The sequence below is a fragment of the Phalacrocorax carbo genome, chromosome 4 (genome assembly GCF_963921805.1).
Source record: "Phalacrocorax carbo chromosome 4, bPhaCar2.1, whole genome shotgun sequence".
In the NCBI taxonomy this organism is placed as follows: Eukaryota; Metazoa; Chordata; class Aves; order Suliformes; family Phalacrocoracidae; genus Phalacrocorax; species Phalacrocorax carbo.
Genome location: NC_087516.1, coordinates 66,386,669 through 66,413,170, shown reverse-complemented (window position 1 = coordinate 66,413,170; position 26,502 = coordinate 66,386,669). Strand labels below are relative to the sequence as shown.

At 54.1% G+C, this 26,502-nt stretch overlaps 1 protein-coding gene across 3 annotated transcripts; it reads right to left on the bottom strand.

Moving 5' to 3' along the window:
• Nucleotides 1-11,166: 11,166 nt before the first annotated feature.
• Nucleotides 11,167-13,754, bottom strand: POU4F2 (POU class 4 homeobox 2). Of its 3 annotated transcripts, none has more exons than XM_064450850.1 (3): nt 12,900-13,646; nt 12,673-12,716; nt 11,167-12,238 (listed from the first exon to the last, which is right to left on the bottom strand). In XM_064450850.1, the coding sequence occupies exons 1-3, from the start codon at nt 13,000-13,002 to the stop codon at nt 11,297-11,299; spliced, it is 1,089 nt and encodes a 362-aa protein (XP_064306920.1). In that variant the 5' UTR covers nt 13,003-13,646; the 3' UTR covers nt 11,167-11,296. The 3 variants fall into 3 exon arrangements, with proteins under 3 accessions (XP_064306920.1, XP_064306919.1, XP_064306918.1); XM_064450849.1 differs by having other exon boundaries at nt 11,167-12,248; nt 12,683-12,722; nt 12,906-13,646; XM_064450848.1 differs by having other exon boundaries at nt 12,679-13,754.
• Between the last annotated feature and the right edge of the window lie 12,748 nt (nt 13,755-26,502).

Here is a 26,502-nt window from a genome sequence, read left to right as displayed (position 1 = left end):
CTGTTTCCATGTGGAAAACGGGACTGTTTGTGTTCACACATGTCCGTGTGCAGGAAGACCCACATAACAAAAGCCGGCCTCAGACAGCAGAGGTGCATTCAGGCTGCTGCTGCTGCGTTGGGGAGAGGAGGACCATTGCAACAGAAGCGGCCCGGTGGGCAGGAAAGGGTGAAGGAGGTACCCCGGGTGTTGAAATGTTCACCCGAGCAGCACCTCTTCTTCAGGTGGCTCAGTCACAGCTGGGAGCCTGCCTTCCTCAGGAAAGCCTGGGGGACGACACTCCACAGGGCTGTCCCTGTCTGCTTGGACCTCTGTCTGTGCCTCCCCTGGCCTCAAAATGGTTTTAAAACTGTTTTAAGCCCACTTCAAACCAGTGGAACAGATAGGGAAGGGGCTTAATTGCAAATATATCCCCACAGATTTTGTGCAGCAAAGCAGCTGACAGAGGGGACAGACCCCATGTGTGTCCCACACAAGGGAAAAGGCAGAAAATCACATGTGTACAAGAAAGCCTGCCCCGGGCAAAAGATTTTATTAATGCTCCATCCTCGGGAAAAGTGTCAGTCGGAGTTTGTGCCTTACTTGACACCAGAGAACCCAACCAAAAGACTTGAATCTGAGGGAAGCTGGTTTTCGACGTTCCGCTGCCACTCTGCCTCCCTGCTGCGGTACCCCTGAGACTGAGCTTTAAAAATGACTGCTGTGCTGCTGCTGGGGAAATAAACCACTTCTTGCCTTGCTGTAGTTCAAGGTGAATGGGTGTTTTGTTGGGCATGTCATACTCCCAGTGTCCTGGGAGTAAGATATTCAAGGATGGTACTGGTTCAGCTTTTTGGAGGTGCTGTCAGATGGGGTGGGTTTACTCCCCTGGTCTGAGCTCTCTCCTAGGAGCTGGAAGACTTTACAGTTTCTCATCCATCCCAACTTCTCTGTTTTCCTCTACTATAAGGTGGGGTAGCAGCATACCTCTGCCTCCTGAGGCTATTGTGGGGGTCAGTGTGCTAAATACTATGAGGCACTCTGATACCACCAGAGAGGGCGGCAAAAGCACTGAATTGCCATAAAGACCCAGAAAGAATTGTAAAACTCTAGGAAAAAAAAAACCAAACCAGCCAGCCAGTCCATTGGGACACTGTTAAATACACTGTCATTCACCCCCAGCATGGTTTTCCCTTTTCTGCATGCTCTCTTCCACACATTGCCACTGCTCTTGCAATTTGAGCCTGAAACATGTATAAAATAGGTCTATTGCAGCACACGCAAGCAGTGGAGTTTGGACCGTGTGTTTTCCTTCACGGAGCACCGCTGCCTTGGCACTAGAAGCCTTGTAAGTGACGGGTTTTGCAAAAATAAATAAATAAAGGCACGAATGAAAATGTCATATACATAAATATGCCACAATAAGTTTAGTCTTTGGATCAAAGTGCTCAAAACGAGACAGCTTTGAAACAGAAAGGTAGGAATCAAAATTACACATCCCTGCATAACAGCTCGGATGCCAGCTGTTTAACTGAGGCGTACATACCGTGGCTGATTAAATGAAAACATTTTAAGAGCTGTCTGAAAATGTAAAACCCTCTCCCCATCTTCCCGGCGCTGCCTGATACACCAGCCCCATCGGCTGCTCAGGAGAGCGGCTGCTGGGCTCCAGCCCACGCCTGCCCCATCTCCTCTCATCAGCACGCGTGCGGGAGCCACCGGGCACACAGGGCTGCTCTGGGCTCGTCCAAAGGATGAGCAGTAAGATCCTTGGCAAGGTCTGGACCTCACCGAGCTTTGGTGCCATTGACTCGCAGACCTGCATCTGGGCAAGAGCCCATCGGCTGGCTGGCTCTACTCCAGACTATTCAATGAGTTAAAAGTAATGCTGGCTAATTCAGGGGGACAAAGCGGCTCAGCAGGTTGAGGGGAGAGGCGCTGGCTTTCATATCCAAGCCAAACACAGCCCGACTTCCCCAGTGGGGAAGAGGCTTTATGGAAGAGAAAAAGCTTTAGGTAAGTGGTGGGTGGTCTCTGGTGGCTGCATCCCTGCCAGTCTGCAGAACCAGCTGGGAACCGTTCTCCAGCCCTGGGGCCAAGCAGCACTGTGTGACTGCTAATTCCCCTCCGCTCTTCCCCTCCCTCCCCAAAACTGTGTGGGCAAAACGGAACTGCCTGTTTGGAGCAGATACTGTCCTCAGCCCATGGCCAAGCATTGCCTGGGCAGGTGGTTATCAGCTCCAGCCAACAAGGCAGAGGCAGAGCTGTCAGTGGCCAGGCTGGTGCCCCTGCCCTGCTTTGTTTCCTGGTGTAGGCACGGGCAGGAGGTGTTGACCTGGGATGCTAGCCTGGGCTTTGGGGGGGAGGCTGAACTAGGTGGCCTCCCAGGACCCCATCTCCTCAGCTATACTGGGAGGATGGTGATACTCTTCTTGTGCAGGTGTACCCACAAGCACCAGCACTGGGTTTTAATAGTGTCTCCTCAGCAGGGCTGGCAGCAACCGCGCAGCCTGGGCTGCATCAGCTGTCAAACCTCTCTCAAACGCAACCACCCCAGCTGTGGGAGGTGAGTGTTTCCTCAGCCTTCCTGAGCAGGCAGGGATTAACCTGGGCAGAGGGACAGAGACCAGACAACATCCACCAGCCCCAGCCCATTGCTGACATCCACCTCATATCTGCCTGTCGATAGAAGCTGACACAAAGAGTGGTTTAAATTGCAGTCAGGTGGGAGGGTAACGGGGAGCAGGCAGCCACCCCAGCCGTTGCGGGTGAGCTGCGTCAATTAGCAGTGTTAAATACAGTGTCCCTCACCCCCAGCATGGTTTTACCTCTTCCGCATGCTCTCTTCCACACGTTGTCACTGCTCTTGCTGTATCCGTAGCAAAGGGATCCTAGCTGGGCTCCCATCGTGGCAATGCCCCTTCTCTGTGAGGTAGGGCCAGTAGGAAAGCTTTGTGGGCATCTTTGGGTAAGGTATTTAAGTGCAAGGAACTTGGGAGGGTTATGTATTAAGGCACCAGGCATGTCCGCTCACAGAACTTTTTTAAGATGCTACATTTTAAGAATGTATTCTTAAAGAATCTGTAGTTCTAAAATGAAGAGCAATCAGGAAAGAAATTTTACAACTCAGGATGTAAAAACTATTTTAAAATTCATCTTTTTTTTGTATAGCATCGGTTGCCTGTACGTGTGTGTCTGTGTTTGTGTGAACCTGTGGGTTGGAGGCTTTGTTATTACGCTGAGGTTTGCACAAGCCCTCCTCATCACGTCCTTCTTTGACTGTTCAGGCTTCATGTTGCTGCCAGGCGGGTGCTGCTGTGCATGCCACTGCCAGGAGCCTCCCCACAAAAGTCACAGCCATTACCAGGGTGGGAATGAGACCTGTACACAGCTTGTTCACTATTTCTGCCCACGAAATAAGACAAGAAACTGAACTGCTTTTCCCTTGCTTAAAAGCTATAACATAACTGCTGCTGCCATAAAATGTTGTCATCATTGTAACATGAGACTTTTCCATAGCTTTCCCTCCCCATCTGGCATGGGCCGACTTGCCCAGCTATGTCTGATGCAATGGTTTTTAATGGCTTTGTTAAATACTGACAAATCTATCTCTCTGTAAAATGTCCCCTCCCCCAAAAAAAAAGTATGTTCTCAACGTTCAGTTTATCCCAGCTACTTCCATAGCTTTCCCTCCAAAATAATGTGGTGCCACAGGCAAGAGAAAAGCTACGAGGGTTTCGAGTGAGCAGATGGGTAAGAAAGGGCTTTCTACCACGCAGTGAGCCCTTCTCAAACCCAGCAGGCCCAGCACGTGTGCCCACACGAACCCTGAGAGGACTCGATCCCGAAATGCCACAATCCAAACGGACAAGGAAGACGCATGCCAGCCACGTGCACGGCAACGTGCCGCTATGCTACACCTCCTGCTCCTGTGTTCCTGGTGGCAATAGCGATGAGCACATCTGCAAGTACAATTCAGCGCACCAACCTCGGGCCTCCCGGTGGCTCTTTGTGCCTCGTGTTTGCCAACCTGGCGTGAAGCTTTCGCTCATTGTTCTGAAGGTATTTTTTCCTTCCTCTTCCCAGAGAGCGCCTGGGACCAGTATAGCGGCAGTGGCTCTAGGAGGGGGCTCACGTTGCTGGCAATGACCCTGCGATCTGCAGAAGATATGTCCAGCTCTTCAGGAGCAGCTGCCTCTCGTGTGGGGGCCAGGGCTGTATGCACCCCACTCCGCACAGATGGGGCACCCCCGCGGCCTTGCTGCCCAGCAGGTGGGGAGGGCTGGATGCGGCCATTTGGCTGCTTACACACCGTGCTCCTGGCTGGAGGGGAGACGAATGTCCCCACGGGTGTCAACGTGTTCCCTGGGACCGTGCAGCGAGGTAAAGACCCCTTTGATACAGGCCCGTGTGGAAAGCTGTTAGAGACCCACTAGGGGGGTTGTGCCGCGGGCTGCCGGGCTGCGGCGGGCTGCTGATGCCGGCATTCCGCCCTCCCCCCGCCCGCAGCCCCCTCTACCCTGGCCCCCGACCCGTACGCTCCGGGGGCAAAGGGGCCTTTCCGATGCGCGGTGAGAGCCGCATCCTGAGGGGCGGTTGCCGGCGCCCTCCCCGCCGCGGCCCGAGCGCCGCTGGGGCCCCGGGGCGGGGGCTGCGGGGCTTCGTGTCCCTTCCCCGGGGGGGGTCGCCGGCCCCGCCGCACGGCTGTCACCACCGCCTCCTCCCCGTTATTTACATCCGTCTTTAGCAGTCTAATTACCCGCTTTATTGCTTTCGCCCGGGGGAAGCCCGGGGACGGCGGCGCAGGGGAGGACCCTCCCCGCAACCCCCGCTCCTCCCGGGGCGGGGGGGGCCGGGACACACCGCTCAGCCGGGGCTCCCCCCCCCTCCCCCCGGCTTCCAGCAGGATTTCGGTTCCGGCCGGGCCCCGCCACCGCGCCGGGCCGAGGGAGCCCGGGGGGGGGGGGGGACGGGGAGCCCCCCGGCAGCCCGCCCGCATCGGGCGTCTTCGTCGTGTTGCACCGGCGCGACCGGCTCCGGCGGCGGGGGGGGAAACCCGACAGAATAGATGGATTTTTCAGAGAAGCAGCAGAGGTAATTTATTGGCCTTTATGCTCTTCCGATGGAGCGGGGGAGAGGCGCCCGAATCGCGCCCGCACATCATTAAGCGGGTCTGCTCCGCCTCAGCCTAAAGAGGTCCCGACCCCCCCCGGCCCCCCGCTGCCGGGGGACCCCCCGCGCCCCAGCCCGAGCACGGAGGCGAGCCCCGGCCAGGCCCGGCGCCACGGTGAGGGGCCGTCGCGCCGGGGTACCGCTGCCGCAGCCCCGGGGGGAGCCCCAGCCTCTCCCCGCTTCTCCAGGTTGTCCGCGGCGCACTTGCTCTTCCAAACTCATCTAAATTACATCAATAACAGAGCGCACTCTTTAATGAGCTCTCAACTTTAAAGACTTGAAGGATATTAACAAGCCGCTTGACAAATGGTGCTTAGAAGCACATTAAAGACGCTGCTAATGGAGCGCATAATGACGGCTAATTTTCGATCAGATATAAATTAGAGCCCCAACAGTTATTTGCCTTAAGGACTTTATGTAAATGATCCTGTTCTGTATAAACGGGGAGGCGAGGCGAGGCGAGGCGGCCCCGCCGCGCTGCTGAGCGGTGCCGCAGCCGGACGGGGCGCGCAGCCCCCGGCCCCTCCCGCCGCGGAAACACCGCGGGGCTGCGCGGGGTCCCCCTCCCGCTCCTGCCCCCCCGCCTCCCGCTTCCGCGCCGCGCACAGGGACGCACAGCGGCCCCCCACCCCACCCCTCCCCCCCGCTCTGCTCCGGCGCTCAGGCGGGTTTGCTGGGAGCCAGGAGGAGGCCGAAGGCTCGTCCCACTCCGGAACCGGCTGCGGAGGGGCCCGGGGCGGCTGTGCCCGCAGAGGGGGACGGTGCCAAATGCCCGCGGGGGCTGGGTCCGGCCCAGCCCGCCCCGGCCGGGCAGCGCTGGGTTCCGCCGGCTCCGCGGCCGCGGGGGGCCGGGGCCGGGGTCCAGGTGCGAAGCCGGCCCCTGCCCACACACACGCTCCGGGGGCGGTCCCAGCTGCCGCCGCCGCTCCTGCGAGCGCATCTTTCCTTCCTCCGTTATTTTGAGTGAGGGGTTGTGTGGAGTTTTGGGGCAGGATTTCGGTTTGGGTCTTTTTTTTTTTTTCTTGCTTTTAATTTTTTTGGCAACAAGTGCCAGCTGGGGGCCCGGTCTGGGACGGGGAAGGCATGACCCCCCCCCGGCCTGGCGGCCGCGACTCCCACCCGGGAGCTTTGGCAGCAGGTCTCATCGCCCCGGCCACGGGAAGGGGGTCCTGGCTGCCTGTGGGAACCCGCGGAGTTTTCTTGGGGATTTTTTTTTGGCTGGTGGCTTGGGATTATTTTTCCTTCCTCCCCGCCCCCCTTACCTGCGGGGCGTCCTCCTCCCGCCAAAAACCGCGTTTACCTTTGCGGGGCGCGGCAAGACGCGGGGCGGGCTCCCCTCCTGCGCCGCCGGGCTCCGGGCTCCCTCCTCCGGGGGGGGCCGGGGGTCTTACCTGCCAAAATAACAATAACAACAAAGCGGGGAAGGGAGGAGGTGTTGTCCCCCCGCCCTTCTCCCCCTTCCCCTCCCCCCCCTCCCCGCAGGTTACCGCGCCGGGACCACAAACCAACCGGGCTTCCCTGGGAGCAGGGCGGCTGCTGGGGTCTGCCACCGCCCCGCCACGGGGGGGACCCGCCGGCCGGGGGGCCGGGGTCCTCCCACACACACCCCCCTCGGGCAACAGACACACACACATCGCAAAGATTATTTTGGGAGAAAAACCGGCGATACCCGACGTGCCTCCCCGTGCAGCGACCCGCGGGCAGGGGCGCGCTGCCGCCCGCCGGGGCGCAGGAGTTGCGCGGGCGCGCAGGACCCCGCCGGCGGCCGTACTCACCCGGGCGGCCCCGGGGCTGCGCCTCCTGCTCCGCGCTCGCTGCCCCCATCCATCGATTTGTTCCTGGAAAAACGCGGCGCGTTCTTATAGAAGCTACGAGCAATTAATATTGCATTAACCCTGTTTTTTTTTTTTAAAAAAGGGAAAGGGAAAAATCCGCACCCTATCAAAGCCATCTATTATTAACGCGAGTGTAATTGGAGACCCGAGACGTGGGTGTATGCGTGTCGTGGGGCAAGGCAGGCAAACACAGGCGTGACAGTGTGGCGGGAAGGAAGGGGAGCCGAGGGTGGCTAATACTTAATTTCAGGTCTGTGGTTTTCTAATTCGAGATTAAAAGCAGTCACGTCTTTGAAGCCAGACACTTGGTGTAAATGTACAGTTAAAATATTCTATTCCACAGTCCCCAGACAGAGCTCTGCTACTCCCAGGCTTCATTAAATTTTAATTATCATCCCAGACTGAAGCAAGGGAAGAGGGGGAAGACTGTCCACCTAATTGCAATTGATAAAGGCAAAGAAGCCTAGATCTTTTACCTCGCCGTGCGCGCACAGCAGTTGCTGTTGTTGTTGTTTTAATGCGGGTGAAGCCCGGCGAGGGCAGCGTGAGCGTCTCCACCTATAGATCCGCTGTTTACAAAAGATGCACGTGAAGGAAAGCCGGGAAGTGATGTTATAGATGGGTGTTGGTTGGGGGGGGGAAACACACGACACGACATTAGCTCTTGGAGAGATCTGGCGAAAGATCAACGCAAGAGCCAGGGACCCTCATTAGGGCTCGGCAGCTTTATTGTCTCCCAAAACAAAGCGCGGCGGAGCCTCAGCCCTCCCCGGCGCGGGCGGCAGCCGAGGGGCTGCCCGGGAGCCCGCCGGGGCCCACCCGCAGCCCGGGAGCCCCGCTACCCGCCCCCCCCCCCCCCCCCCCCCCCCCCCAGCTCTTCGGTGCCTTTTCGTTTGTTAATAATCCGCGTGTGTGGGACTAGCAGGTAACGGGGAGAAGTCGACTAACTGCCCCGGGTTTTTAATTTGGGAAGCTAGAGAGCAGGCTTATCTCCAGGCAGTAAAAGGTGAAAAATAAAACCCACCACGTTTGCTTTCTAAGCAGCTTCCTATTATCACACCGCCACTTAATTTTATTTCCATTCTCTCCAAGTTAAATAGAAAGCCGAGCTCACAGGGGAGCTGCCATGTGCCTACAGACTGGGGATGTCAAGCAGAGAGACTCACTGTGCAAAGTTAATTTCAATTCCCGAGGAGGATTTCACATTCTCGCTCGCTCTGACCCACAGTAATTAGCTGAGATAACTAATGATTACTTACTTATTCCTTGTAATTATCTGGATTTAATAATTCGCTGTGTAATTTATTAATTCGCCCGTAATAGCCTTTAAGTGAATGGCTCATTTAAGAGGGTGAAGAGCCAGTTCAGGGGCTGTTCGCCGGCTGCTGCCTGCGCCTGATGACGGTTTTGGGGGGCTCTCTGCTGCTTTCGGGGGGCCGGCTGGCCCCTACCCACCCCCACCCCCGCGCCGGGCTGGCTCGCTCCGGTTCCCGCTCCCCTGCTAAAACGACCCCCGCGCCCGCGGAGGTTGCGCGGGAGCCCAGCCCGCGCCGGAGGGCGGCTGGGCAGGGAGGCGTTTCCCCCCGCTGCCCACGCCGCGGGTGGGGGGATAGCTGGGTGGGTGGGACGCGCGGCCCCGGCGGTTGCCCGGTCGGCGGGGGCGTGCAGGTTCCGGGCAAGAACCGCGTCACCCCTCCCCAAACTGCCGCCCCGCGGCGGCCGGAGGCGAAGGCGCCCCGCGCTGCGCGCCCGCGGGGCCGGGTCGTCCCGTCCCGTTGCAGGAGCCGGGACGGGAACGACAGCGCCAAGGGCCGGGCTGCGGGGGAAGGAAGCGCCGCCTCCGCGCCCGCGGAGCCGCACCCCGGCCGTGCCAGCAGGCCGGCACCCTCCGGGCGCCCGGGCGGCTTTGGAGGTGCGGCTGGGGCTGGTGGCTGGGCGGAAATATGAATATTTACTCGCGGTTCGCGTACGGTCTCCTCTCCCCCCTCCCCGCCCGCCGCCGTCGGGTTTCCCCGGCTTTTGTGAGCGACACGCGGGTAAATTACTTTTTTTTTTTTCTGTTACCCCCCCCCTTTTTTAATTTTTATTTTTGCGCGTGTGCATGCGTGGCACCTTTGACTCCCCGGCGCCGGGAGGCAGCGGGGCTCGGGGAGCGGAGGCACCCCCACATCCCCCCCCCCCATCACAGCCACGCACACGGTCACCCGCGGCCGCCGCGGGGCGCGGAGCGGAGCTGTCCGTGGTGCTGCCGCCGGCAGCGCCTTCCCCCCTGACCCCCGCCCGCCCGCCCCCTCGAGTCCCCCCTCCCCAGGGAGCCGCCGGCCCCCCCCCGCGCGCCCCGGGGGGGGGCGCAGCCGAGCCCCCCCCCCCCCACACACACACACACACTCGGGGCCGCCGCACGCCGGGCAGCGCTGCTGCTGCTGCTGTGGGCAGGGGGGTGCGACCCCCGCCCCCCAGTCCCACGGCCGCTGGGTTGGAGCGAACCCCCCGACCCGGCGGCGGCGGCGGCGAGCTCGGGCACGGGCTTGCGGGGGAAACCGCGAAGCAGCAAAGGCGCTTTGCCAATAAAACGTTAAAAATCCTTTTTTCTTTTTTTTAATGAAAGACGATTTAACAACATTTAAAAATAACTTATTACATTACTAGAATAAATAAACCTCCTATTAACAAAAAAAAAACCCAAAAACAAAAAGCAAAAAAACCCAACCAACAAACAAAAAACCCAAAACCAAAAAAAACCCCAACGAAATCGGGTCATGTACAGAAATTAAGACTTCAAACAGTCTCGGATAGAACAGCGATACAGCGGAATCTGTAAGAATATATCTATATGTGCGTCAACGCCAATGAAATATTTACAATACATACCGGTACCCGAGCGAGTACCCTCATTTTATTGTTGTTGTTCAAAAGAAATGTACCAAACCGTTTGTGAATTTACAAGCAGTGCAGCCTCGCTCGCTCGCTCCCTTTCCCGCAAATTTCAATTTGGTTTTTCTACAAAAAGACCTGCAAAAGGGGCTCTCCTCCGTGGAAAAGTATTGCAATTAAAGGTAATAAATAACCGACCGACCAAATAAATAAATAAATAAACAATCGGATAGATAGATAGATAGATAGATAGATAGATAGATAGATAGATAGATAGATAGATAGATAGATAGATAGATAGATAAAGATAACCGAGCGGGTCTGAACGCCGTCGTGATACAGCTTTGAAATCGAGAAAGACGGAGATTGTGCTGGCAAGAAACCCGAAGCGACACCCCCCCACCCCCCACCCCCCCCGCTGTCACCTACGCGGCCACGTCCTTTCTCGCTCCGGGAGCAGCGTGTGGTGGGGACAATGCGGGAATCCCCATTAAATATGTAACGCGGTAAACAAATACCTCGGACAGTGAATCAGGCTACACAAATAATGTAGGACATGTACTATAGGGTGCCGACGCCGTACGAATAAGAATACTCGCCAGAGAAATACCTTAGGTTCAGGTGACAATTTACAGATGGCCAAAAGGGACGTTCAGAAGAAGAGAAAAGCTCACGTTCATAAATCCTACCAACACAAAATATTCGAGCCTCACTATCCTTTTTTTTTTTTTACTTTTATCAAGACTTAAAGAGGTGTAATTAATTAGAATGAGCACAAAATGAAGTTGCTAGAGAGATAAATTAATAATTTACAAGGGGTTGTTTGGCAGTAATCTAATAATAGCTTTTGAAGACCAGTGAACACAGCAGGATCAGCTCTTTCCCTAAGCGGTATAACTTCAGAGAAGGAAAAGGATAATAACCACAGTAAAAATATATATATATTTATATATTTATAATACGCAGTGTAAATGCAGAAAAACCTGCCATCTGTTTTTTTTTTAAATCATTATTATTATTATTATTATTATTTAAATCAAAATACTTTTGAGACGTCTCTCGCGGCGCGAGCCTCAACTCTAGATTCAAGTTTGGGTCCCGAGCAAGCCTTGGCATCGCGGCCGCGCCGCTGCGAAGGGCGCCTTCGGCGCTTGCACCCAGGCGAGGTCTGTTAAGAATAAAAACCAGCGGTACTTGCCGGGGCGGGTCCGGGCGGCGGCTCCGCGGGGAAGGTCCCCCGAAAGTTGGGCGGCGGGGCGGGCTGGGGGCGGCGGGGCGGGTCGTGGGCTTGGGTTGGTTAGGGGGTTGGTTGTTTGTTTTTTTTTTTTTTCCTCCTTTTCTGTTTTGTTGTTGTTGTTGTTGGCGATGATTTAATTTTAATTTTTTTGCCGACGCTGATGGTGCTGGCGATCCTCCGCTGCCGCGCAGCCGCCGGCTCAGATGCCGGCCGAGTACTTCATGCGCTTCTGCTTCTGGCGCTGGTTGCAGAACCAGACGCGGACCACGTTCTTCTTGAGGTCCAGCTTCTCGGCGATGGCGGCGATCTTCTCGGAGGAGGGCCGGGGCTGGAGGGCGAAGTAGGCCTCCAGCGAGCGCTTCTCGGGGGCGGCGATGGAGGTCCGCTTGCGCTTTTTCTCCGCGCCGCTGAAGAGCTCGGGCTTGGCCAGCTTCTCGCGGTGGGACTTCTCGGCCTCCTCCAGCCAGGCCTGCAGGATGGGCTTGAGGGCGATCATGTTGTTGTGGGAGAGCGTGAGGGACTCGAAGCGGCAGATGGTGCTCTGGCTGAGGGAGCCCACCCCCGGGATCTTCAGGTTGGCCAGCGCCGAGCCCACGTCGGCCTGGGTCACCCCCAGCTTGATGCGGCGCTGCTTGAAGCGCTCGGCGAAGGCCTCCAAGTCGCGGGGGTCGGCGTCCACGTCGCTCATGCAGCCCATGTGGGCCGGCAGCCCGTGGGCGTGGGCCATGCCCAGCGCCGCCGGGTGCATGGGGTTCATGCCGGCCATGTGGGGCGCGTGGCCCGGCGTGGAGACCACGGCGCCGTCGGGGGCCGCCATGGCCCCCAGCGCCAGCCCCGGCGTCAGGTGCTCCAAGAGTTCCCCCTCCAGCGCCTGGTGGGGCTGGTGGTGGTGGTGGTGGTGGTGGTGATGGTGGTGGTGGGTGCCCGACAGGGCGGACGGGTGGGAGATGGGCACCGAGGAGGAGGAGGCGGCCGAGGTGCAGGGGATGGTGTTCATGGTGTGGTACGTGGCGTCCGGCTTGAAGGGGCTGTGGTGCGGCGGGTGGTGGTGGTGGCTCTTGCTCGGGGAGACGATGTCCACCGCTGCCAGGGCTTCGGCGCGGGCCAGCAGGCTTTCGTCCAGACCGCCGAATATATTGCTCTGCAATTGCAAATAGAAGGCACACATAACGCTCAGCAGGGAATTCGCCTCCCCGCGCACTCCGCCGTGCCACTAAAACCTTCCCAGCATGTTAAAAGAGAAATCCTGGCGAAGGGGGGGGGGGTTGCGGGTGGGGGGGGGAGCGGAGAAGAGGGAGCGAGCGGGGCGAGGGAGCGGGCGCGGCGCGCAGCCGCTCGCACAGAGCCAGGCAGCGGCGGGCGGGCGGACGGACGGACGGACGGACACACGCACCAGCCGCACGCAGCATCCCAGGTCATAAAAATTAATACGGGCGGCAAGAGCCGCCGCATGCATAAGTTGGGCGAGCGCCCGGCGGCGCCGGGTGATTTGCTGCGCGGCCATGAAAAAATCATCAGGCGGATCCGGGGGGCCGCCGAGGGGCTCCCCTTAAAGCGGGGCGGCGGGCGGCGGGCACCTACCGGAGGGGCGGGCAGGCAGGCCCTCCGCATCGCCTCCGCGCCGCCGCCGCCGCCGCCGCCGGGGCCGGAGCCCGAGCCGGAGCCGGAGCCGGAGCCGCCGCTGCCGGAGCCGGAGCCGGGGCCGGAGCCGGAGCTGGAGCCGCGTCCGGCGGAGCCGCCGGTGCCGGTGCTGCTGGGGGAGCTGGCGGCGGGGGCGGCGGCGCCGGCGGAGGGGCAGGGCGAGGCGGTGTGCAGGGCCGAGTACTTGGTTTCGTGGAGGCCGCCGCCGCCGCCGGCGCCGTGGGGGAGGCCGAAGGGCTGCTTGCTGCTCAGGGACATCATCATGGTGCTCGTCGCCGCCGCGGCCCGGCCCGCCGGCGGGCGGCCGCCGGAGGAGGGCAGGGGCGCGGGGCCGGGGGCCCGGACCCCCCGGAAAAGCCACAGGAGCCCCGGACCCCCCGCCCGCCCCGCGCCCCCACCCCCTGAAAAATAAAAGAAAATGTAAAAAAAAAAAAATTCCCACTCGCCCCCCAGCCGGCTGCCCGAGCCCCGCCGGGGAGGACGCGGCCGGGAGAGGCGGCTCCGGCGAGCCGGGGATGGTGCGCGGGGGATGCGCGGGGGATGCGCGGGGGATGCGCGGGCTGCCTCCCGCCCCTCCGCCCGGGCGCTCGCCGCCGTCCGCCGCCGCCTCCGCTCCGGCGCCGGCCCTCGCCTCTCGCGAAGTGCCCTCCCCGCCGCCGCGCCGGTGGGTTTTACTCTCTCCCCTCCCTCCCCTCCCCTCTCGCCTGTCACTACAGCCCAACTCCTCGGGAAGGGCCCTCCGCGCCTGCCTCCTCGGCCCCGGCCCCCTCCTCCGCCGCTCCCTGCCCGCCCCCCGCCGCCCCCGCGCCCACGCCCACGCCCACGCGTGCTCCCCCACTCACCGCCGCGCCGCGCCCCGCCGCCTCCCGGAAAGGGGAGGAAAAAAGCCAAAAAAAGAAAAATAAAAGGGGGGGGGGAGAGAAAGCGACCCCCCCGCCCGCCGCCCCAAATCTACTCTCCATTAAAAAAAAGAAAAGAAAAAAAAAAAGTCCCGTCCGGGCTCACGACGAGCCCACAGCCGGAGTGTCCCGGGCGCTGCCTGGCAGGGCTCGCCGCTCCGGCGGGGCGGCGGGGGGCGCGGGGGCGCGGGGGCGCGGGGGGCGCGGGGGCGCGGGGGCGCGGGGGGCGCGGGGGCGCGGGGGGCGCGGGGGGCGCAGGCCGCCGGGCGCTGCGCGGGGCCGCGGAGGGAAATGTGTGTGTCCCCCCCCCGGGCGTCCCCCATCGGCGGGGAGCCAGAGGGATCCTCCCGCAAAAGCGCACCGCTGTCCCGCCAACTTCCCCCTGCCTCTCTCTGCGAAAAAGGAGAAAAGGGAAAAAAAAAAAAAAAAAAAAAAAGAGAGAGAAAAAAGAAATCGGGGAAAGTCAGTTTTACTGAAGGTGGCCGGGTTTATTTCCATGAATTTCACTTTGCAGCAGGAAGGTTAAAATAAGTGCTTAGGTGTTTAATTTCTCACCTAAACAGCAGACTTGGTAATTTTAAGGGAAATAAAAAAAAATTACATTGTATCAGCTCTCACTGTCGCCAGCTCGGAGAAATGAAATAAATCAAAGTTAAAAGCTTGAGTATCATTTAATTATGGTGCGAATAGCGCTTGGAAAGAAGTAGAACAACATCTCTAAACAAATTATGGCCGGGCCAGGAAGGAATTATTAGATTGAAATTTCATTTAGGCTCGGGAGACACAGCGCTTCAATATGTAATCTGTTATGCCTCATCTGATTTGTATGCTTAATTCAGCTTGACGAATTTATTAGTTTTCATAATAGTAAAAAAATTGAGCAGCACTATGGGCTAATGCATTGTGTGTACTATAAATTGTATGTCACCGTTGAAAGGCTGAAGTCTATAGAAATCTTTTATTAATGACAACATAGGAAAGAGGATTTTCTTGCAAGCCTTTAAGGAGTTCATGCCAAACCTCCGCGCTTCGCGTCTCGGTAGGCTATTAACATATCGTCATACTAATTAGGCTACTTCATGAGTGATATAATTTCAAACTTTAAATTATGTTCTAATTAACAAGGGTTGTCCAATTTGCTTAATCTTCAAAAGGCTTTTGGCTCGTCTAATTAGTCTAAAGCATCGAGCATCTCCAACGCCCAAGAAGAAACCATCGATAATATTTTGGCGCGGTCGCCGTAAATCCCGGGCAGAGCCCACGCGAGGCGCGTTCCGCCCGTGGAGGCCAGCGGCGGGCGGGGAGGCGACGGTCCCTCCCTCCCTCCCTCCCTCCCTCCCTCCCTCCCGCCGCCTCCCCCCGCCGGGTCCCCGCCGCCCGGGGTGCCCTCCTCCGCCGTCCCCTCCGCCGGGGTCCCCGCAGCCCGCCCGGCGCTGGCTCCCGCCCGCCTCCGCCTCCCCGCCCGCGGCCGCCACCCTTCGCGCTTCAGCGCGGGCGCGGCCGGAGGTGCGCGGGCGAACGAGGCAAATCTCCCGCTTTCGCGGACGTGTGTGCGTGGGGGGAACCCAACAACAGCAGCAACAACAAACCCAACCGAGAAGCAAATACCTCGCTGGCGCTGGGAAGCCGGAGGGCGGGCAGCCGGCCGGGTGCGCGGAGCCGCGGAAGGGGCTCTGCCCGCCCCGCTCCGCGGCCGAACTTTGGCGGAGAGAAGGGCGAGGAGGAGAAAAAAAAAACCCACCTCTCCACGTTATACATTTAACCCCTCCCGCATTGAGTTTAATTACTCGCAATAGTTGTTCTAATGTATGCTGTCACACGGGAGAATTGAGAATGCATATCGTTAATATGAATTAATCTTGATTTTAATAGCAACTGACAACCGATCTCCAAAACGCTGAGCGCTTCTCGCCGCTCCGAACGGCGGCCGCGGGGGTGCAGCGGGGCGCGGAGCGGGGCGGCGGGAGAGCTGGGCAAACTTTCCTCGGTACCGGGCCCGGGGCTGACCCCGGGGTGTCCCCGCAGGGCCGCGCCTGCCCGTGGCTCCCCGCGCCCCAGGGACCCGCCGCGCCCCGCTGCACCCCGCTGCCGGCAGCGCCCTGCCCGCGGCACCGCCGCCCGGCAAAGGCTGCAGTTCCCTTTCCCCACCTCTTCCCGCCCCCCCTTTCTTTTTGTGTTTTGTTTTTTTTTTTTGAGAGACACGCCGCGATGGCCATCTGCCCCCCCCCCCGGCCCCGCCCGGTGTCGTGGGGGCCGCCGGGGGGAGCCGCAGCAGGCGAGGACACCCCACCGCCCCCCGGCAGCTCGCCGGCCCCCCGGCCCTACAGCCGGCTCTGCGCGCCGGTGGGCCGCCTAAATAAAAGGAGAGGCCCCCCTCCACCCCCTTACCCACGCCCACACCCTGACCCACGCAGACATCTGGGGAGAAATCACTGTCGCCTCTCATGTATCCGTGTTCTGATTTACGATTAAAATTTAAAGCCGCGCATTCATATTTTACCGAACCTAATGCGCCCTATGAATTTTTAATCCATTAAGATGCGGCTACACTTTGAGAAAACTCTACCTTTGTTTTGAGCGCGGGGCAGCGCCGGCCCCGACTCTGCCGCCGGGGCGGCCCCGGTGCCCCGCACCGCCCCCGGCCCCCGCCGCCTCCGCGCCGCTCCCCCGGGGCTCCGGGGTGGTGGGGAGACCCGGCCCCGCCGCCTCGGGGGCGCGGCGGGTGAGGACTCTTGCAACCCGCAGAGCCGCGGCACCCACCGGGCCGGGTCGCCCCGCCGCGGCAGCCCCGCACCCCCAGCGCCCTCCCTTACCCCCACCCCACCCGCCCAGCCCGGTATCGCTGCCTGCACCGGCTCCTGGTCCCCTTCTACACCCCCCACCCCCAACCCCCCACAGTCTGGTTTCGGGGCGGGAGCGCGGCGCTGGGCAGGCACCCAGGGGTGCACCCACCGCGGCGCCCCCGCCGCCCCCCGCGGCGGGACGGGCCCGCCGCCCCCTCGGCCTCGCCGGGGCCGCGCTGCCGCCGCAAGCCAAGTCCAGTCACGGAGTCAAACTTAAAGCCCGGAACGATCAATGAAGACTTTTGCCGGCCGTGGCGCCTCGTGCTTTCTGGCACTAAAATAAATGCAAGAAATCGAAACTTAATTACTTGAAAGAAATCCAGAAATCCCTCTGCATAATTTATCCAGGCATTTTTCGTGGCGTTTGTGTTGAACGCGCGCGTTTAACTCCGCACGCTCCTCTCCCCGACGCCGCTCCCCTCGGCAGCAGCGGGGCGACGGGCGGGCGAGAGGCGGCGGGCTCGTCCCCGCGGGCCCCCGGCCGCCCGCACCCCCGGCCCCGCCCGACCCAGGGGCGAGGGAAGGAGAGGGGCGTCTCCAGGAGACGGCGTTTCTGCCTTGGGAGGGAGGGCTCTCCCCGCTCTGAGCCCCCCACCCCCCACCCCCGGCTGAGAGCATCCCCTGGGGCAGGGATGCGGGCAGGGCGGTGTGCGGTACCCGCTCCTCACCCCCTGCGAGGTCTGAACCCTGAGCGAGGCACTCGGCAGGTACTTTCTGATCAGGAGCGTGTGGCGTAACAACCCGAGTCTCCTAAGCATAATGGAAAGTGCCAATAAAGTAACTCAGTTATTCTGATAAACTCTGCCCTTGCCTTTGACGATACTCCCGTGGCCTCCGCAGTCCTTCTTATGAATAGGGTACGACACCTGCTAGCTGGGGGTAGTATATTAACTGGCAGCACAGCGATGGCCTCCTCGTTTGCCATCTAGCCCGGCTGATAAGAGCCTGCTCGGTGAGCCTTTCGCTGAATTCATTAGGACTGGGAGTCTGCCGGCTCAGGAGCAAACTTTATCATAGACACCTCATCGAGAAGTTGAAGTAATGTTATGAAAGAATGAAAAATACATTTGGGAGCTGCCTAGAAACTGAAGTACATTTTGATTTAACTTACATTAACAGAAACCTAATGTAAAAGTGAAGGGATCTAACAAAACCATTAATAATTTAAAAATAATTACAGATAGTCTATCCTTACTATTCATAACCACTCAACATTTTAGACAAAGAACGCTGAATATTCTTCGTGGGAGAAAGATGTGAGCAGACTGCTAAGCAGGAGCCGTCCGGCTCACACTGCCTCTCCTCTGCTCGCCTGCATCGCACGTTTCCCACAGTACCCAGGGCACCATCCAAAAAGCACTTTTCCAGGAGGGAGGGTGAAAGCTGGCTGGAGGTGGAGGGCAGGTCCAGCCTTTGCACAGGGCTTTTTGGCACCGATTTCAACCCCTCTTTCTTGCTGGAGTTGCTGTTTGAGGTGGGCCCAGTCTGGCAGGGGAGACCAAGCACCTTCTCATGCCTCCTTGGGCTCTCACGAAGCTCTGCCAGCCTTGGAGGCCTCGGGAAAGGCCTTGGCCACCCGTAGCCCTTGTTAACACCAGTAGCAACGGTGACTCTCCTGTCCCATGCTGTGCCGTGCTATTTAATGACAGCTGATATCAGCATCATACATCATCTGCTTGGCTTGCCATGGCTCCATGCAAAAGTTATTTTTAATGCATCCGTTTTAATTCAAGTTTCCATCATATGCCTTATAGCTCAAGGGTCTTGAGCATCCTGCAAGGCCGTGATTTTGCATGTGTTCTGTTCGTCTGCGTTTTTTTTGAGATACACCTGCTCTCCAAACACTGTTTAAAATCAAAGCAGCTGGATATGAGGCAAACTTCACTGCTTTTCCTTACAGATAAAGATAAAATCATAAAGAGGGAAATTCACAGACAGGAAGTGGCTTCTAAAGGAAAAGAAATATTGGACAATACAAAGCAGATAAGAAATTCAAATTTAACTCTCGCAGGACCCTATCTTACAAATGGCCTCACAGGTGGAATCCCTTCCTAACTGCTTCCCCAACCACTCCTTGCACCGAAAACATCAGGACCTCATGGATCATTAAAAAAAAAAAATCCTATAAATCACACTGTGTATGTCCTTGGGACTCTATTCTTGCTGATTTAGACAAAAACCTGGTATCTTCGATTACCATTCATTAATTATTTTCATTAATTTCCCTTGTTATAGATGTATTATCACAAATCATATTCCAAACACATCCCCTAATTAAGCATGAAGTTCCTCTCTACCTCCATATGCCATTTAAATGGAGCAATGAGAACGCACGTGTTCAGCGTGTCGCTGCCGCACAGCCAAGCCCAGCGCCCGGAGGCTGGTGGCAGGCAGTCGGTGTGACAAAAGACTGTGCTTCCATGTCAGCTATCTTTCGGGACTCCATCTTCTTCTGCAGCATTTTCAAGGTAAATCTGAGTTCCTTTTCTCCCCCTTCCATCATGCAAGGTCTTGGCTGGTCTCTTTACACGTCCCCAGGATTCACCAGGCACCACAGAGCAGCCTTCCCTTTTCAGCCAGGAAGAAAAACTATGACAAGTGATAAGCATTGAGAAAAGCATTGAGAAGCCTCATGGTTCTGCGAAGGCTGTCACCAATGGATAGAAGCAATTTTAAAAATGGTTTAACTATTGCATCACTGGATCGGTGTTTGTACCTCGGAGCCATTAAATAGTGTGCTAGAATACTTATTTAGGTAGACAGGGTCCTGCAGCCTCACGTGAGAGGTGTATAATGTACAGCTGCCATACTTGGTGTGCACCGTGGCATGTTCTGTGCTCTCCATGTTCTCCATAGTTTTGGTGAGGTCTTGCATGGACTCATCCTGCTTCGTGAAAGGGTAGTGGGAAATGTCTGTGAATTATTCTGTTTTCTCCCTTTGATTCAATGTCCACACAATCAGAGCATGACGGGACTTGACCCTGGCTGGGGAGGAAGGCCCACTAGGACCAGCATCTGCTAGAAATATTAGATATGTGCTGAAGCTTCGGTCCCTGCAGGACCAGGCATGCTGAGCTCAGACCTAGTCTACAGGCTCATCCTCCTTGAAAACCAGGCTTTAATTCTCCAAAGATATATCTGTGCATAAGAGCAACAATAATTTTGGGATGGGGGTCCACCTTATGTGTGGACACAGACACTCATCTACGATTTATTCAAAGCTGATCACAATCCTCAAAACCATTTTGCCCCCCTCTGCTTGTTTTTTAGTTACAATTCAGTAGAAAAGCATTCCACCCTTCCTACAACCTCTGGGCACATATCAAAGCCCTTCCGTTCACACACAGAGCATGGGCAGGTATCTGCCGGTGTTCTCCTATCCCTTTTTATAAATGAAATATTGTATGTTCTGAAGACTGTTAATATAATAAAATCAAATCGTGAAATGCCTCTGCAGCTCATATCAACATTTCCTGTTGGAAACAGCCTGTTAGGACTACGTTATCACGAATCTCTCACAGTCCTGAGACAGCAATCAAATTCCAGTGAAATCTCTTACCAAAGGCAATCAAGTCGATCAATGGGAGTTTTGCCAGTAACATCAAACCTGATGAAATGGTTCTGTGTTAAGAACTGCAAATACACACGTGGAAAAGAGGACAGATCAGAAAACAGGACTACGAATATAAAGAAAAAATGCAGACAGAAAATAAACGATACCCAGAAAAAAAAAGAAGCAAGAGATTAGTAATTGACTGACATATATAGGCAACCCAGTACAGTTTAAGACGCAGACAGCTCAGTTTATAGTCTGTTAACACAAACTTCTGTAGAGGCATTTACTCAGGAGAGCTCATCCACACATTCCGCTTTAGATATTTTGCTGAATTGGGATGAACTAAACTTGTGCTCAGCTGCTTTACTGTTTGTTTTGACCCGGGAAAACCCAAAGAGGCTGTCATTTTAAAACTTTCAAATATCATCATCAAGCTGCATATGTGTCTGTTGCTATGTATATACAGTAAACATAGCATCAAATCATATTTTTACTTGTTAAGCCCTGAACAGTTGTGTTGCCTGGTAGATGCCCTGACATAGTGAACTTAGTTGAGTAAAATACATTTTGTTTTTCTTGTTTAGGCTGGCATGTTTCCTTGGAGCAAGGGAATTTGTTGCTCCACACCCATGAAATGACAGAGGCAATGCTTTCTAACAGGTCCCAGCATCCCTGTTTTTCCCAGTGATTTGGGCTCCCAGCATGCTTGCCTGCCTCTGAAAACATTCCTGCTGGGTCCAGACACTCTTGCCCAAAGTAGGCCAAAATGGTGGTTGGCAGTTTTTTTTTAGTTGTTTTGGGGTTGTTTTGGTTGGTTGGTTTGTTTTTTTCTTAGGTTGATATAATTTTTAATAATGTTTGTGGATATTTTTGAATGAGGGGGTTGTATCTGACACAGCTTTTACAACCATTAAAAATTCCCTGCTTTAAGTGCTGACTGCTGTGGAATGTCTCTTAGTGAGGAGGGATGCACTTGGGAATGTCCTGCCCATGGTCCGTCCATCCGTCCATCTATCCATCCATCCATCCGTGCATGCTGGTCACCAGTGAGGCATCAGCCTGGGTGGCCCTGTGTGTGTCCCCACCATGGGGTGGGGAAGGGTGCAGGTGGTGGAGTTACTGCTGCCCCACCCATATGAATATAGCTGGGGCACCCTGGGGGTACAAGAGCTGAAATGAAGGGCAGCTTGTGGCTGCTCCCCTGTTTTTTCCCAGGAGGCTGGGGCAGCCCAGATGCTAGGGAGATGGGCTCAGATCCTCCCCCCCACCCTGGCTCCAGGTGATGCTTTAGGGCAGCAGGGGCTGGTGGCAGCTGGAGCTCATCTGTGTTTCTGTGGATAAAACCAGGGTCAGACCCTAGGAAGCTATGGAAAGTTTGCTCTGGGTGATGTTTCCTGATGGCTAGAGTAGGGTTAGGTATCTCCCTGCTGCCCAGCCAGGCCCCTGCTGCTGTTTTCCAGGGAACAGGGAAAATCTCTCTCCTCTCAATTGGAGCCAAAAGCAAACTGTCTTTGAAATTCCCAGCAGAGTGCTGCCACTCACCTGCCCACTGCAAGGATCATGTGAGAGGTATGTCTTGGAACAAAATGTAGTTTAATTCTTACTTAGTCTCTTTGTTACACCTGATGTCCTTCCATGTCCTCAGTATGACATCTCATGGCATGTCACAGTATATTGCAGCATGCTATACTGTTATTTGTATGTAATAGTGTGCATGTTAATTTATTAAAAAAAATAATGCCCCAAAGGCAGGAGATATGTCAATATAGAAAGAAGATAGTTCAACCTATCCTTATTAATTGCTCAGGATACTTAAAAATTAACCAAAAGGCCTGAAAAGCTCAGGGCAAGCAAGGGTTATGTGCTTGGAGGTCAAAGCAACTTAAGCTCATCAGTTACCAAGGCCCAGTTGCTTTAGATACTAAAAGGGGGGGGACACCAAAATGGGTAGGTAGAAAGAGTATCTTCTTGCAGGCAAGTGAAAGGAAGAAGGTGGTGAAGAGTTCTGTTTTACTTGATTCAGAATTGTGCTTCAGCTGTGGGTGGATCCTGGCTTGGGAAGGGAAGGAGACAGGGCTGGCTTGCAATCCTGCTGTTTTGGGACCTGCTGCAAAAGTCAGACAACTTGTGTGGGGTTTGATGTTCAATAAGCATATAGTCATGTTTTAGCAGGGGTGAGCTCTCTACACATGGCTGTTGTTTTCACAGTCTTGTAGGTAAGCTGTGTCAGCACAGCCTTTATAAATCCCATTTTTACCAGAGACTTAAGATGTAACTCTAAGTATGTGCTGCTGTGGAGTGGTATCTTCCAGAGAGGGTTTTAGTAAGGGATCTTATTTTTAGAGGGTTACTGCATTTATTTTCTATGCATAAATGATGAAAAATGTCTTTCATTTCATACACATGAAATGTACACATTCATTCATATCATGTGTGGGTATTTCAATGATGAAATACCCTACACAATACCTTTTTCAGTAAACTTTTGATCATTTCATGTGTGTTATAGTGGTGTGAGAGGTGGTGACAGTGCATCAGGCAATGGTAGGAGCTGCTATGTCAGCTCTGACCTTATCAAGACTGCTATGCATGTACAAAGCAGTCCAGTTGGACAAAGAGGGAGGGAAGAAACACTCTTTTAGCAAAGGTACATGGCTAGATTTTGCTTTTATTTATTCCACTTCAAGTCAGAAATAACTGAGTGACTTGGAAGCCTCTTTGCTGAATTAGGACATGTGTGAATGCTCTTATGAAATTAAACAAGACCTGGGAACAGCTGGGTAGATTTCTTCTGAGAGCTGAGATATGCCCCTTCCTGTAGTGCTGTTTGGCAAGACCGCCTATTTTAAAGAGTCAGTCCAATGTTACAGCTGGTTTTAAGGAAGGGTCCATTCACTTCTTGATTCTGCGTGGTATTGCCATATCTGTTTATTTCATTGTATTCATGATGACTTTATTCACACAAATCAAGCTGTTTTCTGTGAAGTGGTGGAAAACAATAGATCTCTATACCTGTATGAACAGTGGCTGGTTTTCCTCTTACTCAGGGACTTAAGGTGAGCTTAAGGTGCTACAGACATCTGCAAAGGAAAAGCTATGGAGATGACAAACTGAAGCTGGGCTGGTGCATTCTTCATTATGGCAAAGCTCCTGCCAAGTCAAAGACCAGCCATCAAATGAGAGTTTCATCTGAATCCAGAGGACAGACTTAGGCTGTACTAGTACTACTACAATTGAAAAACTGCCAAGTGAAATTTGCACTCTTGTTTTGGTGGTTTTTTTGGGGTGTGCTTTTGTTTGTTTTTAGTTAAATAACCGACAAACCAGAGACTATAAAAACTTAGTTGCTTAGTGTAATACAGTTACCTTTAGAGATCATCATCCCTCTTTGTATTATGCAAGCGGGAATTCCTATGTATGTTTGCACTTCCCTAGTTTGTTAGCTAATGTACATTTGAATTGGGCCTTAAATACTATTCTGGCACACATCAGAGTACTAAAATTTCAGGTCATAGCAATTGTTCCGTTCAGGGCTATAACATGAATTCTTGGACCGCTTCCAGTAGTGGGAAAAAATGCCAACAAAATTCTAGGCTTTGGTGTTTTTGCCGACTCCTCTGGTGTAAAAGCCACAATTTTGCCTCCTTAACCTGTTTGACACGTCATCCAAGTAGAAGCAAGGAAGGAGGAACATCACTTTTTGGATACCTACCCCACCCCCGGTTTTGGAGAGGACAAAAATGAGAAATTTAATCTTTATCTGCTCACAGTTTTAATACCATTTTTATACCATTTTTTTGTCTGCCCCTGACTGTTATGAAGTATCACAAAGAAGAATGGGAACAACATTTTAAAGCAAGTGGAGGATGGTGGGATCACAGGTGGCAGCAATGCAGGATGTGAGCAGAGGAAGCAGAAAGGAGAGAAAGGAGAGGTCCCTGCTGGACTGTGAACATGGGCAGGGGGTGAAGGGTGTGTGCTGCCAGGGCCTCAAGAGGAAGGTGAGCTGTCAAGCAGGAGGATGAGTTTACTCTGGGTTAACATGATGGATTTATTATTGTAAATGTGGCTGATAACAGAGGAAGTCCTGAACAAGCACAGGTTTTCATAACTGCCAGTGAGAGTCCTAAGCGAAAGCGTTGGGTGTTCAGGCTCAGTCTGTTAGCCACAGTGACAGTGGGTGGTTTGGGTTTGCAATTTCCAGAAGCAATTAACACAACAAAACAGTGACTCAGTGAGGTGAAGCAAATATCATACATTTAAGTACTTCCTGAATAGTTCCTTTTCATCCCTGCACTTAGCCAACTCAGTCCAGGAATTTCCTTTTTCTTCCCATCAGAATTGAATTAAATCAAGATTTTAACCCCATTTATTTCAAGATCATGCTCCAGAAAAATCTAAACAAAAATGCTGTGGCTAGTGACTGACAAACAATGTGTTCAGAGGTTTAGAAAGCAGCCACTGAAAGCTGTTTTCTGTTTTAAGCTTCTTGCTGGCTCCAAGTTTTGGGAAGTTTGGGCTGCGTAGGCCCAGCTGCCATCCAGCCTGGTAACCGCTACAGACCCACCTTTCCCATTGTTAATTCATGGTCAGTGAGAGTTTGACTGCAAACAGCTGAAATTAGATACTAATTCCCTGTGTAGAGTCTGCTGGAGATGTATGTCCTGTTGGTCTTGGAGTAAATTAAACATAGTAGGTTTAGCTGTAGGTGGACTTGATCCTTTTTATTTTCATAAGCTGACCACCCAAAGTCAGTGGAGGATAATTCCTCTTGATCCTTTTAAATTGTCAAGCAGCATGTTTAGTAAGTGGGATGACTCATGAGCATGAGGCTGCCTGCTCTTTTTCAGGCAGGAGTGGGTGCTGGCAGAGTTGGGCTCTGCCTGTGCCTGGCTCCTGGGCATCACTGGGGCTCATCTGCGGGACAGTGCTGGGTTGTCGGCTCTTCAGAGTGGCTGCTGTCTCCTGGTATACATCTATGTGTGGAAAAGCACAACGGTGCTTGCTTCTGGCTGGGGTCTTCAGAGGCTGCTACAACACCAATAAGTAAAAGTTAATTGCAAATTTATTTCCAGGTAGCAATAAGGGAAAAACACTTGGGGCCAGTTTCCTTTAAAGAAAAGGGGGGAAAAGCCTGTTCTACACTAATTTGATTAACCTGTGCTGTTAATCACTGCCAAGTTTATGAACCTCTATTATAAACTTATTACTCTAAGGGGTTTCAATTCAGTGATTGAAAAACAGCTTTAGGGCCTGGGTAGGTAAGAGTAGTGAGAAGTACAAGTAAAAGCACTGAGCCTTTGAAGAGGTGTATAAATAATTAGCAATGTATTTCATGTGGACTCTTCCATCAAGATACACTGTCAGACCTGGGATTTTATCAGAACATGATGAAAATGTAGAAAGAGCTCTCTACTTATTCCAGCATAACAATGTTGAAATCTAAAATAATTTTGTATATTAGAAGCTGTTTTAGGTCACAGGTAACAGCTCTGCACTGCCAAACTGCTCTTGTATCTGCTGCAGTTTGTGCAGAATGCAGAAAGTGTCTGAAAGGTTCTTTACAGCCTTATGTCTTTTGAACCTTAGATCCATATTTCATGGTTGCAAAACATATAACACAGGTGAAAACCTGAACTGCATCTTAATAAAGCAAAGTAATGGATAAATAGTAGCCCATGCAGCTTCAGAAGGTGGAGGGAGATATAGCAGGAAGGTAGAAAACAAAGGTGGGAACTTGTCAAAATACTCCAGTGGAAAAAAACCCAACCCTCTAGGACATACTGGCTGTGCCTCATGCAAAACAAAGTGGCAAAAAGGTTGTTGTTACTAATAAATAACAAACACAATTCCTTCTAACAAAATATAGGTATCTGGCAGCCAATGGCATTGCAAGTGTCTTTGATAGCAAGCACAACACCATTTTAATCCTGGTTTGGTTTTGCATCATTCTGTCTCATTTGTGGGTGTTTTTTTTTCTCCTGTTGATGTGGTAAAACTGTTTGCTGCTTAGGGCAAAATTTCTGCTCTACTGTTTTCAAGCACTAACCCTGATCTCTGGGGAAAAGTCCCAGCTCTACCTGTTGTAGATGGCTTTGCTCATTCCCACCTGGAGGAGGAGCTCAGTGGGCATCAGCATGAGTTTAGTCCAACTAAGAATTCATTTCAGCCTCAGCAGAACTCGGTGTCAGATGGTGAGTGTGGGACTCCTATGAGAAACTCATGTGCTCAAACGCAGAGGTTAATTTAGCAGAAATGTGTTGGTCTCTGTTACTTTCAGAAATGCTAATGGGACTTCAGTGAGGTCAGGACTTCACAAGTGCTTTCTATTAACTTGAACAGAATCAAGATTTCACTCTTTACCTTTTTCTACCAAGGCTTTCTGTCCAGCTTTCAAATCTGTAAGAATAAGTCAAATTCAAAGAGTGAACTTCATTTTGCCTCCAGTTTGAATGTTTGGGCTGAG

Bases quoted from the DNA above. Each gene is read 5' to 3' on its own strand.
- POU4F2 (XM_064450848.1), bottom strand. From the start codon at position 13,002: ATGATGATGTCCCTGAGCAGCAAGCAGCCCTTCGGCCTCCCCCACGGC. The intron at 12,239-12,678 runs GTAGGTGCCCGC...TTGCAATTGCAG, and splicing joins CCTGCCTGCCCGCCCCTCCG to AGCAATATATTCGGCGGTCT.